Source organism: Impatiens glandulifera, chromosome 1, assembly GCF_907164915.1.
Source record: "Impatiens glandulifera chromosome 1, dImpGla2.1, whole genome shotgun sequence".
In the NCBI taxonomy this organism is placed as follows: Eukaryota; Viridiplantae; Streptophyta; class Magnoliopsida; order Ericales; family Balsaminaceae; genus Impatiens; species Impatiens glandulifera.
The window spans coordinates 72,525,721-72,544,747 of NC_061862.1; the positions used below are offsets into that span (position 1 = coordinate 72,525,721).

Here is a 19,027-nt window from a genome sequence, read left to right on the forward strand (position 1 = left end):
GTATCATTTCCATGGTCTATAGCTTGATCCTGAGGAACATTATCATCACTATCTGAGTTTGAAGTTACATGTGGCCTTGTTTCCTCAACATCATGAGACAACTCAAGACCAAAAAGATTACGTATGTATGCATCAAGCTTTTCACCATCTTCATAATTCTCAATAGTCTGATCTTCAAGGAATACCACATCTCGGCTTCTCAAAACCTTCTTGTCAACTAGGTCATAACACATGTATCCCCACTTTTCATCACCATAACGCAAAAATATGCATTACCTGGTTTTAGCATCTAGCTTAAACCTCTCATCTTTTGGAACATGCACAAAAGCTTTGTAACTAAAAACACATAAATAGTCATAATCAACATTTTTACCTGACTAGACGATTTCCGCACACTTATTATTCAATGGCTTTGAGGGATCGCATACACTATAGTGCTCATGGCTTCAGCCTAGAAATGCTTAGCCAACTTGGCATGGGAGAGCATACTCCTCATCCGTTCTAACATTGTTTTGTTCATTCTCTCTACCACTCCATTTTGTTGCGGAGTCTTGGGCACAGTCTGTTCATGTCGAATACCTTACTCTTTGCAATAATCATCAATGAGCCTATGTACTCTCCCCTATTATTTGACTGCACCCTCATCAGTTTTCTTCCTATCTCTCTTTCAGCCAGCTTGTGAAAGACCTCAAACCTTGTTGTAACCTCATTCTTGGACTTTATAGCATATGTGCAAACCTTCTTAGATGCATCATCTATGAAGGTTACAAAATAAGAAGCATCACCTATGGATTTAATCTTCATAGGACCACAAACATCTATATGGACCAGTTCAAGGACATTCTTTTTCAGTTCCACTTTCGACTTACTAAAGGAGACTATGTTCTACTTACCCTTCAAGCAACACTCATAATTTTCAAGATGAGCATCCTTGAGATTTGGCAACTCATTCCTCTTGATCAAAACATTCAGCCCATTTTCTCTAATGTGACCTAATCTTTTGTGGCATAACTTAGAGGATGACTCCATCACGACATAATATGTTGCATCATAGACAATTTTCAAAATTTTCTTGTATAAGGAATAACATTTCTTACCTTGTGCAACAACCAATGAACCCTTGCTTCCACCACTGAAAACATTATGGTAGTCTCCATCATCGAGCTTACTTGCTGAAATAAAAATCATTCTCAAATCAGGAACATGTCTTATATCTCTCAATGTTAGGAAACAACTCATGTTTGTCTCGATTCTAACATCACCAAAACCAACTATCTTGGACACACCACTATTATCCATGCGAACATCACCATAATCACCAGCTTTGTAGGACTAGAAGTAACCTTTGTGTGGACTAATATGGAATGAGGCACCTGTGTCAACAATTCACGCTATTTCAATTGAAGATGTGCTAAGACAAGAGTCTTGATAGTTAGAAGCATATGTGAGTTCACCATCTGAAGCATAAGCAAATGTATATGTACTCTGTTCTTTCTTTTCTCTAGGCTTCACTGTACCCTTTTCTTTATCATTTTTAAATTTCCAGCACTCGTTTTTCCAATGACCCATTTTGTCATAGTAATGGCAAGCACCATCCTTCTTTGGATCTTTAGACTTGTTTCTAGACTTCCCCCTACTCGAACCACTTCTATTATCCTTTGATCTTCCTCTATTAGTCACCAACATATCAGACTTAGAGGATTTATCCCCCTTTCGATTCTCCTCATCAAGTAAGGAACTAGTGACAAATTCCATGTTTTACTTTACCATTTGGTGCTAAGTTGTTGAGAGTAATAATAAGTGTCTCCCAACTTATAGGCAAAGATCCAATGACTAAAAGTGCTTGTACCTCATCATCAAAGTTTATCTTAATACTACTCAGCTGATTCAAAATATTTTAAAATTCATTCAAGTGCTCAACAATTGATTTATTATCAATGTACTCCAGATTCACCAGCCTTTATACTAGTGCTACTTTATTCCCTACTGACCTCCCAACGTAGAGAGCTTCAAGTTTGCTCCACACACCATAAGCCGTAGTCTCGTTCTCAACATAGTGCACAACATTTACACCAACCTAAGAACGAATAAAGTTACACACCTTTCTATCTATCTTTTTCCAATTATCTTCTTTTGTACTCTCAAGTCTAACACCCTCATTTTCAATTGCTTCATTCAAATCATCTGAAACTAATAAATCAATAATCATCAGTTTCCATTGCTTGTAGTTTGTACCATTCAGACTCACCATATCATGTCTAGATTTCCCCATTATTACTACCTTAACAACTGACAAAAACCTCATCAAAGAAACCACTTGATCTCCTCTTTAAATTTTGTTAGGTAACCAGTAGAGCACTCTACTCCAATGTTAAAACAAATAACCAAACAATAATGTTTTGATACCACTGTTGGGTTTTGCAAGAGAAAAACTACAGATCTTCTTAGAAATCAAACAGGTAACAAATAAGTTTCCAAATCGTTTATGATGAACTACAGATTTACCAAGAACTGAAATAACACAAAATAAATGACAACACAATATACGTGCTTCGGTCAAAATCGACATATGCCCATAAGAGGGATAAGTTTCACTAAATCAAATAAATGTCAATAGTATAAACTTACATGCTCTGCTCTTAAATGAAAGAAGTGATTACACTATGAATGATTAAAATACTCCACAATCAAAAGCTCCCCCAATCTTTTTTTAGATCAGCCAAAGAACAGGAAGGAAACTAGAAACCCTAGATTTGTTCACTCTCTCTCAACCTTATTGTGTTATGAGAAAAATACTAAAAAATGTATTTATACTCTAACCCGTTTTCATAACAAAAAACTCTGACCCGTTTACCCAGAATTTAAAACCTGCCCACAATGGCAATGAACACTTTAACATAAAATATTTTATCGATCTTTATCAAGCATCGCTAAAAGGAAAAGGGTCCATCGAGACCAACTTTGTTTTCAATGATGAAAATATGATAATGGAGACCAACTTGACTTCGGCTTCCGGTGATGATAAAATAACTTTTGGTCTTGATGATTTCTCCTAGTTTGATGTAGCTGACTTTCTTGTCGAGCATGAAAATTAGAATGGGATCATTGGATATTTGTGTTTCTTTTATAATGTTTAATAAAATTTTCTAAATATATATTTATATATTATAATAATAATAAATAAAACTTATATTTTATCGAGACTATATTTAGTTTGATGTTGCGTTTGAATTATTATTATCGGTTCATGTATTCGTTTATAATTAATATTTATTTTATTTAATGAAGAAAATGAAGATTCTTGGAAACGAATACTTGATGAATGAAAAATGCAGTTGTCTCGTAGACAATGCATCAACACATACTATTTTGAAAAGCAAGAGATTTTTTACTTCTTTGGTAGTTCAAAAATTATTGAAAGCTCCGGAAGAGCAAATATTATATTACCTAGAGGAATAAATATTTGTGTTGATAATGTTTTATATTCGTCCAAGTCTCAAAGAAACTTGTTGAGTTTTATAGATATCCGCAGAAATGAATATCACATTAAGACTTCAAATGAAAGTAATAAAGAATATTTATCTATCACGAGTATCATCTCGGGTAAAAAATGTTTCTTAGAAAAATTACCCGCAGTTTCTTTTAGATTATATCTCAAACACATAAGTGTTGGCGAAGTACATGTGGTTAAAACCATAAATTTGTCAATCAAAATAATTTTATTACATGGCATGATAGATTGGGACATACTGGAGCTATTATGATGCAAAGAATAATTAATCATTCATGTGGCAATTCACTGAAAAACCAAAAGATTTTTCTACCTAATGAATTTTCTTGTGTTGCTTGTTCACAAGGGACGTTAATAATAAGGCCATCACCATCTAAAATCAAGGTTGAACCTTTAAATATTTTTGAAAGAATACAAGGCGATATATGTGGGCCTATTCACCCACCATGTGGACCATTCAGATATTTTATGGTATTAATTGACGCAATAAAAAGATGATCATGTGTGTTTATTATGAACTCATAATTAAGAATTTACAAGATTGCTTGCTCAAATTAGCAAATTATGAACTCACTTCACAAACTATTTAATTAAATATACTCGTCTTGATAATGCTGGAGAATTCACCTCCCAAGCTTTTAATAATTATTGTATGTCAATTGGGATAAATATTGAACATCCAATAGCACATGTTCACAACAAAATGGCCTTGTAGAGTCATTGATAAAATGTCTTCAATTAATTGTAAGACCATTGCTTATGAAAACGAAACTTCCAATACAAGCTTGGGGACATGCTATTTTACATGCGGCAACATTAATTCGTATCAGACCCACAAATTATAATGAAGTCTCCCCTTTAGAAATGGTTTATGGTCAGGAATCAAATATTTTCCATCTAAGAAATTTTGGATGTGTAAGAACTTTCGGATGTGCAATATATGTGTCAGTTGTTTCACCACAACGCACAAAGATGGGACCTCAAAGGAGATTGGATATATGTTGGATATGAATCACTGTTTTCAATTAAATATCTTGAGCCATTGACGGGTGATTTATTCACGGCACGATTTGCCGATTGTTATTTCAATAAAATGATATTTCCAACATTAAAAAGGGAAAATAAGCAGTTAGAAAAGGAAATAATCTGGCGTGAGTTATCATTAGTTCATTATGATCCTCGTACAAAACAATTTGAACTTGAAGTTCAAAAAATTCTTCACTTGCAAAATTTAACAAATCAATTTCCAGATGCATTTACTAACCCTAAAAATGTTACAAAGTTTTATATTCCAGTTGCAAATGCTCCAATTAGGATTGATGTCCCTCAAGGACAACTCATTACTACTAACGAGCCCAAAATGCAAGTGAAACGTGATAGACTAATCGGTTCCAAAGATAAAAATCCTCAAAAAAGAAAAGAAGCTCAAATTGAGGAAACAATTACTCTAAAAGAGTACCAAGTCATCGAAAAAATGATTTTGGAAGAATCACATGTACCTGAAAATGAAGAGATCTCTACAAACTATGTTTTAACTAGGAAAAGATGAAATCGAGATGAAATTGACATTGATGAAATTTTTTCATATGCTATAGTATGCGATATTGTTAATGAAAATGAGGATCTTGAACCAAAGTCTGTAGAAGAATGCAGACGGAGAAATGATTGGCCAAAATGGAAAGATGCGATTAAAGCTGAATTTAAATCTCTCGCAAAACATAAAGTTTTTGGACCTATCGTCTGTACCCTCGAAGATATTAAATCGACCGGTTATAAATGTGTATTTATAAGAAAAAATAAATGAGAAAAATAAAATTGTTAGATATAAGGCATGACTTGTAGCCTATGGATTCTCGCAAAGACTTGATATTGATTATGAGGAGACATATTCTCTTGTGGTGGATGCAACAACATTTAGATATTTGATAAATTTATCAATACACAAGAAGTTGCAGATGAGATTAATAGATGTTGTTACGGCATATTTATGTGGCTCCCTTGAGAACAACATATACATGAAACTCCCAGAATGATTTAAAATGCCTAAAGCATGTAGTTCAGATCGTCGAAACCTTTAATTAGTTAAATTATGCAGATCTATATATGGATTGAAACAATCTGTATGTATGTGGTATAAATGTCTTAGTGAATATTTGTTAAAGAATTGATTTTAAAATGATTCAATATGTTCATATGTGTTTATCAAGATATTTGGATCACAATTTATAATAATTACAATTTATGTGGACGATCTGAATATTAATGGAACAACAGATGAACTATCTAAAACAATTGATTATCTCAAGAAAGAAATTGAGATGAAAGATCTCGGGAAAACAAAGTTATGTATTAGCTTGCAACTTGATCATTTAAAGAATGTAATTTTTGTCCATCAATCTACTTAAACATCAAAAGTACTAAAAAGATTTTTTATGGATAAAGCACATCCCTTGAGTAGTCCAATGATTGTGAGATCTCTTGATGTAAATAAAGATTCATTTCGACCTCGTATGAGTGATGAAGAATTAATTGGTCCTAAAGTATCATATCTGAGTGCTATTAGAGCGTTAATGTATTTAACTAGTCATACTAGGTCCGATATATCATTTGTAGTAAATTTACTAGCGAGATATAGTTCTTCACTGAAAAAGATACTTGGAATGGAGTTAAATATATTTTTTGATACCTGTAAGGAACTATGGACATGGGATTATATTATCCATATGTATGTGAAGGTGAATTGATTGGGTACGTAAATGCAGGATATTTATCTGATCCTCATAATGGTAGGTCTTAAATGAGTTACGTATTCACATATGGTGGTACAGCTATATCATGGAGATCTATGAAACAAACAATTATCGCTACATCTATAAATCATTCAGAGATCGTAACTATTCATGAAGCAAGTCGAGAATGTGTGTGGTTGAGATCAATTATGCCTCACATTCGAAAATTATGTGGTTTATTAGTAAATAAGAATTCTCCAACAATTTTATACGAGAATAATGTTTCATGTATTGCACAATTAAATGAAGGATATATTAAAGGCGATAGAACGAAACACATATCACCAAAATTCTTTTTCACTCGTGATCTCCAAAAGAAAGGTGATATTGATGTTCATCAAATTCGTTCATCAGATAATCTAGCAGATCTATTTACAAAGGCATTGCCTACTACGACTTTTGAAAAGCTAGTGTATAAAATTGGCATAAAGTGGATTTACAAAGAGGGGAGTATAATCCCACTAAGCATACGTACTGCACTATTTTTCTCTTCACTATGGGTTTCCTAGTAAGGTTTTAATGAGACAGTATGCAAATGGCATCTAAGTGGGATTATTATAAATATAATAATAAATGAATGTCATTATGTATGAGCTTTTGTCTTTCATATTTCATCATTAATAAAGACCTTTCATTTCCTATTCTACATTTATTACTCTTTGTTTTTAGTCCTCTAAATAAGACATGTATGGTATGGTGTAAGGTCACCCATTTGATAAGTAATAAGAATCTTTCTTCCTTGACTCTCTTTTGTTCTTTGTATTATTCGTTTATAATACAAATATATATATAGGTATTTAATGAATAAGATAGAGTGAATAAAATGTGTGGGATTCTAGATTCCCTTTAAAAAATTTGTTTCTTTTTTTGAAGTGTCATGCATTGAGGGATCTTGACGGATGATATATGCATTATGATTAGTCGTTGTAGAAGGTATTGTGAAGAGATGGAAATGATGTATCACTTGCTTTTGCATATCAAATGAGTGGTTGTGATTTAGAGCTTACATTAGAATATGATTGGCATTGAATGAGTGATGTTTGAGTTAATTGTCGATTGTTGAGATGTTTTGATAAAAACCGTGAGATTTATCGGATTGAGTCGATGAGTTCTCATCCTGATTATTTTCTTGTGGACTATTTGTCTTAAAAGGAATCGTATGACGTTTAGTGATCGTAGTCGGTCGATGCATTTACTCCACAATGTTATTATTATGATGATTGGGGAGATTTCTTTTGAAGAACCAGTGGATACGGTCAGTGAACTTATTAATTTTCTTGGAAGATCTTCTAACTCGTTAAAGATTTGATTTTATGTTATGTTTGTTCGTTGGTGAGCATTTTTTGCTTATATTTTCATTGTTGCTCCCTAATGGTTAATCTCATTGTATTTTATGTGTTGTTTTTATATTTACGTTTAAACGACTATCATATATATATATATCGCATTTTGACCTAGTGAATAAGTTGAATTAGAAATAACTTTGTAACCCATTTAAAAATTATTTTGTTAGGATAATTCACCTCTTCTTTTTTTATTATCCTAAAATGTGAATGTATAAGTGTTTTATATATATATATATATATATATATATATATATATATATATATATATATATATATATATATATATTATTTTTAATTTGTTTACCATATTTGTAGTTAAATTCATTTGAAAAATAAATTGACTTTCATTTTAATACCTTGACTAAATTTTTGATAGATTGACCTTACAAATGTTGAGTTTAAATTGTGATTTTAGTGAGACATGAACTCAAGTTTAAGAGCTTTTTTATGTTATGTTATTTGAGACTTTTTATAAAATTAAATAAATTTGTTTGATATAAAAATAAGTTATTTTTAGGTTTTGAATTGGTTGAATTAAAAGTATGTTTGAAGAAATGAACTTGTAATTTGAATTGACATTTAAATTTTAATTTCAATTCCACTAAAATTTGCCTTAAATTACAATTTAGTTAATATGTTTTAAAATATTATAAAATTATAATTTAATAACATTTATATGTTTGTAAGAACAATATAATAATTGTTTTAATATATAATATTTATAATATTAAAATATTGTTTTTACATTACTTATCAGGATAGTTCAAATGTGAAGTTTTATAATGTTTGATTCTCATTAAAAAATATATATATATATATATTGACATGTTAACTTCAAATTCAAAACACAAAATATTAGTTTAATAATAATATCTAAATTTAAAAATATATATATTAGTTATTAAAAAATATATATATTAGTTAAAAATATTAACTTTTTGTGATTGATCTGATTTAGAATTTTTGGGAATTAATTTGATTTTATAAAAAAACTTCTTTTATAAAAAAAATGTTTTTTTTGAATTTTTAATTAGTTTAATTATTAAAATATCTTTTAATATTTAAAATTTCAATTTAATAGAAGTAAAGTTAAAGTATTTAATATTTTAATTTGATAAAATAAATGATTTAATAGTTAGAGGTGAGTGATGTGATAAAAAAAATCCAAGAAACAAAATAAAATAAATAAAAAATCCTAAAAGATCAAATACCATAAAGTCTTAGATATGGGTTGTTTTAACCAAAAACTTGTAATGTATATATTTATAGTAATATAGACAAGAGGAATTTTAATAGGCAATGTTTTGTCATTCACTATGAATGGAATAAAAAATATGAAAATTCTTCCTATTATATTTTCATTCCACTCATTAAAATTAGAATTTCTTAGACTTTATATATATATTACATAAGAAATAATTATAATTAAAAAAAATAAAAAAAAATAACATTAAAAAAATCAAATTTAAACGTTACATAGAGTACATTTGCAAATATTAAGATTTCAATAAAATTTATTTTTGTTCAAAGGATGTAACCAAATTCAGAACAAGTTATGCTAAATAATAACTAACCATATATAAATATATTTAAAATAACAAGAAATTCATCAAAATCAATAGAGGATATTTATAAAAAGGCTTTCAAATGAAAAAATAATTCCAAAAAATCTATAAAATACAAATAAAAAGAACTTTAAATCGAACGTCATTTCCTTTAATGCACGGAATGAGAAGAATACGGACTTGAGAAATTATCACCAACACGATTAGTTGGTATGAATAGATAATTAGTAGCGGACTTTATATTTACAAACTATTAAGGGTTGTTTGATTTTGGTTATTTGCGAAATTTTTAATAAATCTTATTTGATAAAAAAAACTGTGTTTTTAATTGATTGTATTATTGTACTATTTTGTTTGTATTTAAAATTTAAATTTTATAAAAGTAAATTAGATACATTTTAATATTTTAATTAATAATTTGAATAATGACTCCAAATATATATATATATATATATATATATATATATATATTTAAAATTTAAATTTTATAGAAATAAATTAAACATAATTTAGTATTTTTAATTAATAATTTGAATAATTGAATAGTTCAAAATTAATATAACATTTATTTAAATTATATAATATTATTTATATATTGGGTTGACCCAAACTCCAACCCTAATTGAAACTCAAAATATTAATTTGGGTTGAGTTGAATATGGGTGGTGTTTAATTTGGATTGGATTAGGATTACCCAAATTAAATAAATTTCATTTAATTATCTCTTATCAATTCAATATAAATTAACTATCTCTCAACTCCAATATATTCTTTTGATTTTACTAAGTTGATCTCTATTATAGTAAAATAAAAAATAATTAAAAATTTTAAAACTCATTAATAATATATTTATTAATTATTGTCTAGTCATACAGAACTAATATATCATTATTATTCTAAAATTTTTTAATGAATTATTTTGTTTTTAAAAATTAACAGAGTTTACCATATTCAATATTTTATTTAAATATTATTTAAATAACTCATATTAATCTAACGTATTATTTGTTTAGCTAATTTAGTAATTAAAATATTAAAATAATTTTAAACAAATCAAAAATATGTTAAACGGATAAAAAAACGTATAATAATGTCAAAAACATATTAGACAGAGCAAACAACTAATTAAACATAGCGAAAATGTTAAATATGTCATAATGTGTTAAATGAGCCAAAACGTGTTAAACATATCAAAAACGTGTTAAACGTGCCAAAATGTGTTAAACGTGACAAAACGTGTTATATGTGTCAAAATGTGTTAAACATGCCAAAACATGTTAAACTTGTCAAAAATGTGTTAAACGTGTCAAAACATTTAAACATGTTAAATGTGACAAAACGTGTTAAACATGTCAAAAACGTGTTAAACATGTGAAAATATGGTAAACGTGTGAAAATTGTGTTAAACATGTCAAAAACGTATAAATGTGTCAAAACGTGTTAAGCGTCCAAAAACATGTGCAATTGATTAAAACGAGTTACATACTTTTGTTAAAACTAAAAACGTATTAAGCAGATCAAAACAGGTCAAACGAATCAAATATTAGTTAAACGAGTTTAAAACGTATTGAATAAGTCAAAATATATTAAATTAGGTCAAACGAATCAAATAGTTGTTAAACGGATTAAAATGTGTTAACAAGAACAAAAACGTGTTGAATATTAAACGAGTAAAAAACGTAATAAATGTGTTACAAACTAAATTACTCAATTCATATTATTAATATTCATTAATATGGGTTGTTTACCCATTTGCACCCCTACTAATCATTGAACTTAAAAGCTTATTTTATTGTTAAAATTTTAAATATGTAGATATAGTTAATTCGGTTAAATCATATCATTTTTCAAACAAAATTGATCAATCAAAAACTTATTATATTTAATTGGTTCGATTTATCAATTTTGGTCAGCTATTTACACTTCTAATTAAAAATAGCATCAAAGAGACATAAAATAACACAACTTAAATGAAGACTCCAATTTAAATATCATAGATGATGATTATCTTTTTGTGTATTTTTAAGTATAATTTAACAACACAATCAAATCATACAATAAAATAACCAGTCAAATAATGGGTCTGGTTGGAATATGTGGTTCATAAGGGTAACTATTATGTAATTTTTAAAATAAATTATTCGTACCTAGAGATTGTGAAGAAATATATATATAGTTTTTTTTTTGAATGTTTAGTATTACTATTTATAATTTGAGAAATATAATTAATAAGTTAATTTTAGTATTACTATTATTATTAAATATATATTTTTAGTTGATGAGAAGTTTGGATTGAAACTGTCAGTTTGCACTAGTAAAAAATGCACTATTACCGAGAATTATCGATGAGAGCAAAAAAAGCTTTCGGTGATATTAATATCACCGAGGGAAAAGGGTTGTTTTCGGTAATAATTATAATTATAACCAATTTGTTGAATTGAATTATTGTGTTTTATTCTCGATTATCTTGGAGTGGATCATTTGACTAGAAAAGAATCGTAGAACATTCATTGATCGTGACTGACTTATGTGCTTGCTCAATAACGCAATTATTATCACGATAGAGGTCTTTATGGAAAAACCGGTGGAAGCAATCGGTAAACTTATTAATCTTTAAAGGGATTTTCGAACTTATATTTTGAGTATTGTTCTTCAAATGGTTAATCCCATTGTATTTTGGAGGTGCTTTTTCACATTTGGACACTAGTATTTTTATATTATTTTTTCAATTGGGTTTAAGCAATCGTCGTCTATATAATATTGTATGAACATTTTTATAAAATAAATAACTCTATGGCCTTATTCAGATTGGGGTTATTTAAAAACCTAAAGTAAGAGAGAAAAATTGTTGATGATTTTTTTAGGAGATAATGATTATTTTTGATAAAAAACTTAAAAGGTATATATAAATAAAATAAAAAAATAATAATTTAAAATAAATGGTATTTTAGTATTTTAATTAATGATTTAAGTGGTGTAATATATGAGAGGAGAGTGAAATAATATTTAATTTTGTTTAAATTATTTAAAAAATCAATCCTAACCAGACCTAAATTATAAAGTCGCATATAAAGTATCATGTTCACTCGGCAAATATTTCTCTGGTGTAATTTTAAAGAATTCGATCCTATTTATTTTTGCCTAAGTTTTAATAAATGAATTTGTTGGTTTTAAATGAGTTGGAATAATATTAACATTTCTTACTATTTTGCTGATGTTAGCCTATTTGTTGGTTTTTCTTTATATCCTTTCATTTGTAATTTTTTCACTTTTATATTTATTTGTTTTAGTAATTTAAAAAAAAAAAATCCCTAAATAACGATTGACAACAAAGGAAAAAACTTCTGCAAGAGCTTGTTTGATTTTTTATTTTTTTTAATGGTTTTCCAAAATAATTTGTTGTTAGATAAAAAAATGTTTTTTTGGGGATTTTGTAGGTTAAATTTCTTTTATATATTTTAAATTTAATAAATATGAAATAAGAATATTTTTTGTTAATAAATTAAATAATTAAAAAAAAAATAAGATGGATAAATGAATTTTTGATAAAAAAAAAAAAAATCCCAAAATCAAACTAGTTCCAACACCTAACTTTATATTATAATGAGAATATTCAAATAATCTTAAATTTACATACATCATCATTACCCAATCAAAAATCTCAGCCACTAATTAAATATGGCATAAAATTATAATATTCTTTACCGATTTATCAATTAATAACAATAAAGCTAGAAGGTTTTAAAAATAAATTTTGAATTATTTAAAAAAATTAATTGAGTTTTTTTGATTAAAATTATTTTATATTTAAAATTTATAAAATAAGATAAACATTAAGACAGTATATCAAATGATTGAAAAAATATGGAAAATTATTCGGCACGGAATTTCCTAAATCCTAATGTAAATAGGTGGACCGTTCTTTTGTACACCAATGAGGCCCAGGTCCATAGTAAATTCCAATTATTATTATTTGAATTTTATAACACTGGCCCATTTCTGTCCGTGGGGGAGGAAAATTCAGAGAATGCAGAAAATGGGCCCTTCAACTGGGCCAGGCCCAACAACAGGTGAAAGTGACAGCATATGTGTGAAAAAGATATTCCACTTTCACCTTCCATATGGAAATTGATTGTAATCTTATGAGAAGATATATATTTTTATTTGGTTGAAAAAGTGGAAATATCTTCCACTGTTTTTTTTTTTAAACTTTGATAGAGACCTTCACTTCACTTTATAAATTTTAGATATCTTCAATATGTGTCATTCTTTTTTGAACGATGGACACCATCATAAAAAATGATGCATTCAAAATTACGTGACTTGAACAAAAACGGTGTTTGAATCCAATCAAGGCGAAAGTTTGAAACGACTAAACCAATCAAATTGAACAACTTTAGAATAAGCCGAAACCATTGTTCAGTCACCAAATGACAATTGAATTTTTGAATGAAAAACAACTCAACCAAATCATTTACAACTTTCAATTCCATAACTTTAATGAAAAAGAAATAACAATATAATTTACATAATTTTGGTTGATATTTGTTTTTATTTATCCATTTCATCTAGATTGATTTTGGTATAATATTAATCAACTAAAAAACTCTAAAAATTGCCTTATATCCAAACAAATTGAACTGTTTTGAAAGATTAAAAAAATGTTACAAACAATTTGGATTTAATTATTTGGTATAAAATAAACTCAAAGCTTATTCTAATGCTTGTTTGATATGAGTTTTTTAGATTTAAAAATTATATTTCACCTATTTTTTTTTTTTTAAAAAAATCTCTCAATATTTCACTGTCATTTAATTTTAATATATCAAATCATTTATTTTATCAACTAAAATATTATTATTTTATTTTTATTAAATTTAAATTTTAAATATAAAAAAACATTTTTATAAATAAATCCAAATAATCAACTATTTTTATCAAATAAGATTTTTTTTTACAAAATCAAAAAAAAAAAAAAAAAAACTGTGTTGGTTTATGTGTGCTTAGTTGGTTACTTTTAAAGATTTTGTACAATCTCCAACCCAAATGCAGAAAATATCCGATTAAACACAGTAAATATCCTATCAAACATTAATTCATTTCTAACTCAAAAACTTAAAATCAAACTAAAAGAATATTTTTAGAATATTCATTTTTATAATAATTTTTAATTTTTTCAATATTATCTATATATTTACCTAAATTTACAAATTAAACCCATAACTTTACAATAACTTATTAATTACTTTTAAATTTTCGTTCAATTAAAAATTTTGATGAAATTAATTATAAATCAATAATTTGTTTTTTCATTTTTTTTATGTGTTTTATTTTATTAAAATTGTTTTTATTATTTATTATTTTTTTATCAATATTGTTTATTATTATAAATTTATAATAGGTAAAAAATATAAACAAATTTAAATATAAGTTATAAACAAATTAAAATTATTATGAATTAAACATATAAATAAATTAAAATATAAATAAATAAAACACAGATAAATAAATTAAAATATAAATAAATAAAACATAGATAAATAAATTAAAATATAAATAAGTTATATAAATTAATTAAAAACAAAAGAGGATTGAAATGAATGTTTTAAAAACTTTTTGAGTATGTGAACGTGTGGATACATATTTGAGTTGAGAGAAATTTTGTAGGAAAACCCAATGCACTTGAGTTTGCAGGTAGTTGGGTTGGAGGGTTAAAATCTATAATGGTTGGAGGGTTAAAATCTATAATGGAGTTGAGTTTACAAGTGGGTTAGAGATGATCTAAAGAATTCTTCTAATGAGTTCATTTGAAAAATCTTTATGTTTCTAAATCCGAGAGTTCATTTGAAAATTCTTTATGTTTCTAAATCTGAAATCGGATCTAAATGAGAAACTAAGGTTACAAAATTATGTTTTCAAACATGATCTTATCTGAATTCAAAAGAAATTGTTCTAGTCTATGACAAACATGATCTTATCTGAATTCACAAGAAATTGTTCTTGCCCATGACAAACATGATCTTATCTGAATTCACAAGAAATTGTTGTTGCCTATGACTGTGACTCGAAGGGGAAACCTTTACAAAGAAATAGAATCAACAATGCTTTGAAGAAGTTGCACTAAAGATAATGGAGGTTCCTAATCTTTTCGAAGAAAGTTCAAACTTGGGAAAGAGAAATATCCTAAAAACACAAGAACAAAGTGCACAACAATCCATTGGAATGATCACTTAATGCTTTCATCGAGAGTAAGCCCCTTAATCCAAGATGGTAATCAATCAAGAATCAAGGATTCTATGTTCTTGGGAGCTTCAGGGTATTCATTTGGATCATGATGAAATATCCTATATTTATCATAATATGATCTCCTATAACTAATCTCTCTTTAATCTGGACTTTTAATTCAGACTTTTATGATTTTCCAATTAGATAGTGATTGTGACACATTGAGCAACATATGGGGAATAAGATGTACACAGAACTATCTTCATGTTCAAATGCTACACAAATCAAAGAACAGGGAACAAGAGGTGCAAATATAACATATATATATATATATATACTGATGAAACACAATGGAAGAAGAACAAATGATCATACTTAATGGTCTTGTAGAAGTAAATGATCTTGTTTAAGAAATTGCAAAGCTTAAAAGTTCAAATTTAAACAAGATAAATAAACAAGACCTTGTTTCTAGCAGACTTCCTTAGCCACAGGAACAGCAATCAAATCCCCCTTAGCAGGAATACTAACATAGCCCATCTTCTTTGGGTCCGATTCAAATTCCTCATCAGATTCATCCTCGGAATCAAGAAATTCAAAGTGGTTAGGTGCGAAAAGGGACCAAATCATGTACAGAATCAAGGATGTAAGAGCACCACAGCCGACGCCAAATAGAAGCGAACCCACAACGCTTAAGATATCATTAGTGCGATCGAGGAATGAAGCTCCAACAGAGGATGATGAATACAGATCAAAGGGAAACGGTAGCTTTTCTTGTTGAATCTCTTCCCGATCTATGAAGTTTGAGGGTTCCGATGGAATGGTTAGGCGATTTGGGAGGACGCGACGAACCTCGGTGAAGAGGAAGGTAATTGATTGATCGTTGGAATAAGAAGATTGGAGAAAAGGGTTTTGAGATTCGAAATTAGGGTTCTGATCAAGGGGAAAAGAAGAGGTTGTGGTTGTGGTGGAGAAGATGATTAGGGTATTGCATGGATGGAAAGGGCGTCCGGGTCTTGCTTGAGATGCTATTGAGAGAAAACCCAGAAGGATTGAGAAAGATACGAACAGAGAAGTTCTTGTGAACGCCATTGGAGGAAGAGAGAGAGAGAGAGAGAGAGAAAGTGGATGGTGTTGAAATGTCAAAGATGATAAAAGAAGGAGAAGGAGAAGAAGATATTTGGGCTTTTGGTATTATAAAATTTGATGTGTAATCTTCAACTAAAATTTAGTCATATAAAATCTAACTTTTTATTCACTTTCAAAATATATTTACTTTCTAAATCTAACTTAAAATTTAGTCATATCTAATTAAAAATAATTAAATTAATAATTTATTTGTTTATTTCAATTAATAATAATATACATAATATGGTTACTTTTATGACTTTAAGGGAATATGAATATGTTATATCTATTACCACTACAAATTTTGGTAATAAAAATTCATACAATTATATTACTTTAATTTTGATATATCTTAATTTTGGTAAGTTAATTTTGGTAAGGTATTATACTTTTTGATATCTAAAAAATATATTATCTTAAATTAAAAAAAAATAATTTAATATAGTTATTATTATACAAAACTCAAAATTAATTATATTTATCGTAAAATAAAATATTTTTTTTAAATCTAACATTTTTATAAACTATCAAAGGTTAAAAATTAAATTATGTTATAAATTTGAGTTAACAAATATAATTATAAATATAATTTTTAAGTTAGATTAGAGTGGAGGCTACATATTAAATCATTAAGTATATTTTTAAAAAAATAAATAAATATTATATTAAAATAATATTAATTTTTTATAGTAAAATAGAATTTAGAAATTACATATATTAAATAATATTATTTGATTTAAAAAAATAATATTTTTATAATTAAATTAATAACAAATCTATTTATTTAATTATTTCCTTATAACTATTATATATATATATATATTATTTATAAATATTATTTTAATATATCTCGATATACTAAAATTTTAAAAATCTCGTTCATTTACCTTAATAATAATTTCATTATCATATCTTACACTACAATATTTTTGATATATTTATAATATTTATAATTATCGGTATCATTTACCTTAATTTTTGATATATTTAAAAATATATAATTTGAAATAAATCTGAAATATCAAGTCACTGTATATTTTTAATATTTTATTTTCAGTTTTTTAATTATTTTAAATATTTTTTGTTTTAAATTTTATTCAACATTTAATTTAATAAATATTTTTATAAAAATAATATAAAAAATTATTTGTTATACAATAATATTATAAAATAAAATAATAAAAATTTAATAACTTTTTAAAATATATTAAACTACAGTATTATAAATAAATTAATTATTTTGATGTTTGAATATTATATATATATATATATATATTATATTTTATGAAATTATTTATAAAAATAATTATAGTTTAAAATAACAATAAATAAATATATATATATATATTAATATTTTATTTTATCATACTATTATAATATTAACTTTTATTAATAAATATATTATCAGGTTAAAAAATAATTAATAATAGTTAAATAAAAATAATAATTAAATTAATATTTAAGAAAATTTAGTATAATTTAAAAATAATTCATTATATTTTTATATATTCTAAATAGTTCATAAATATTTATTATTTTAATTTAAAATATTATTGTTTAAAAAAAAGTTTCTAATATTTAGAGACAGACGTTTATATCGATGACGTTTAAATGTAGTTAAATCTATTGTATTAATACATTCGTGATTGGCTCAATTCAAGAGGTGTAAAATATGTTTTTGTCAATTTTAACATCGAGAAAATTTATGATGATGTCAATTGAGAATTTTTTTTATGTAATTGACAAAATAAGAATGAGTGCAAAATAAATTGGTTTGATTAGATTTTGTTTATCGACGGTTAAGTTTATATCATTGTTAATGTGAGTTCTTAGAGATTTTTTGAGAGCTCTAGAGGGATTATACATGGTGATTCATTATCTCTTTTTTTTTTCGCCGTTATTAGGGAAGTTCTCTAAAAATGTTGGTTTCACAAAAAACTCGGGACTCAACCATGGAGTGAGTTGTGGGTCAAAAATATATCATTTTTCCATATCAAATTTGATTTTTCCTAATGATACGTTCGACGCGGTTCACGTTACCTATAAGAATTTTAAATACATTCGAGATATTTTATGGTTATTCGGTGTATGTTTCGATTTCCGAGTTAATTTTAATAAGACAAACATTTTTTTTCTTAAATTCTGTTTCGAATAATAGAAGATTATGTTGACAAATGTTTTGGATTTAGAATTGGTGGTCTTTGTCAACATATCTTGTTATGTAATTAGGTGCTAAATTACGATATAAAATCTCTTGGAACCCGATTATCACTAAAATGGAATTAAACTGTCTAGATAGAAAAGTAAAATAACTTCGAAAGGGAGTCGGCTAATCCTCATTAAAAGCGTGCTGTCAACTATGCTCAAATAGATGATGTCGTTATTCATTCTCCCCAAGAGTGGTGGTGAAAATGGAGAGAATACCATATAAATTTCTATGGGGATCTCTTAACTCATCGTTTTTCA

At 26.8% G+C, this 19,027-nt stretch overlaps 1 protein-coding gene across 1 annotated transcript; it reads right to left on the reverse strand.

The window, feature by feature from the left end:
- Positions 1-15,904: 15,904 nt before the first annotated feature.
- Positions 15,905-16,525, reverse strand: LOC124932106. The gene has a single exon (XM_047472714.1). It carries the CDS (start codon positions 16,523-16,525, stop codon positions 15,905-15,907), a length of 621 nt encoding a protein of 206 aa, XP_047328670.1.
- Positions 16,526-19,027: the final 2,502 nt, after the last annotated feature.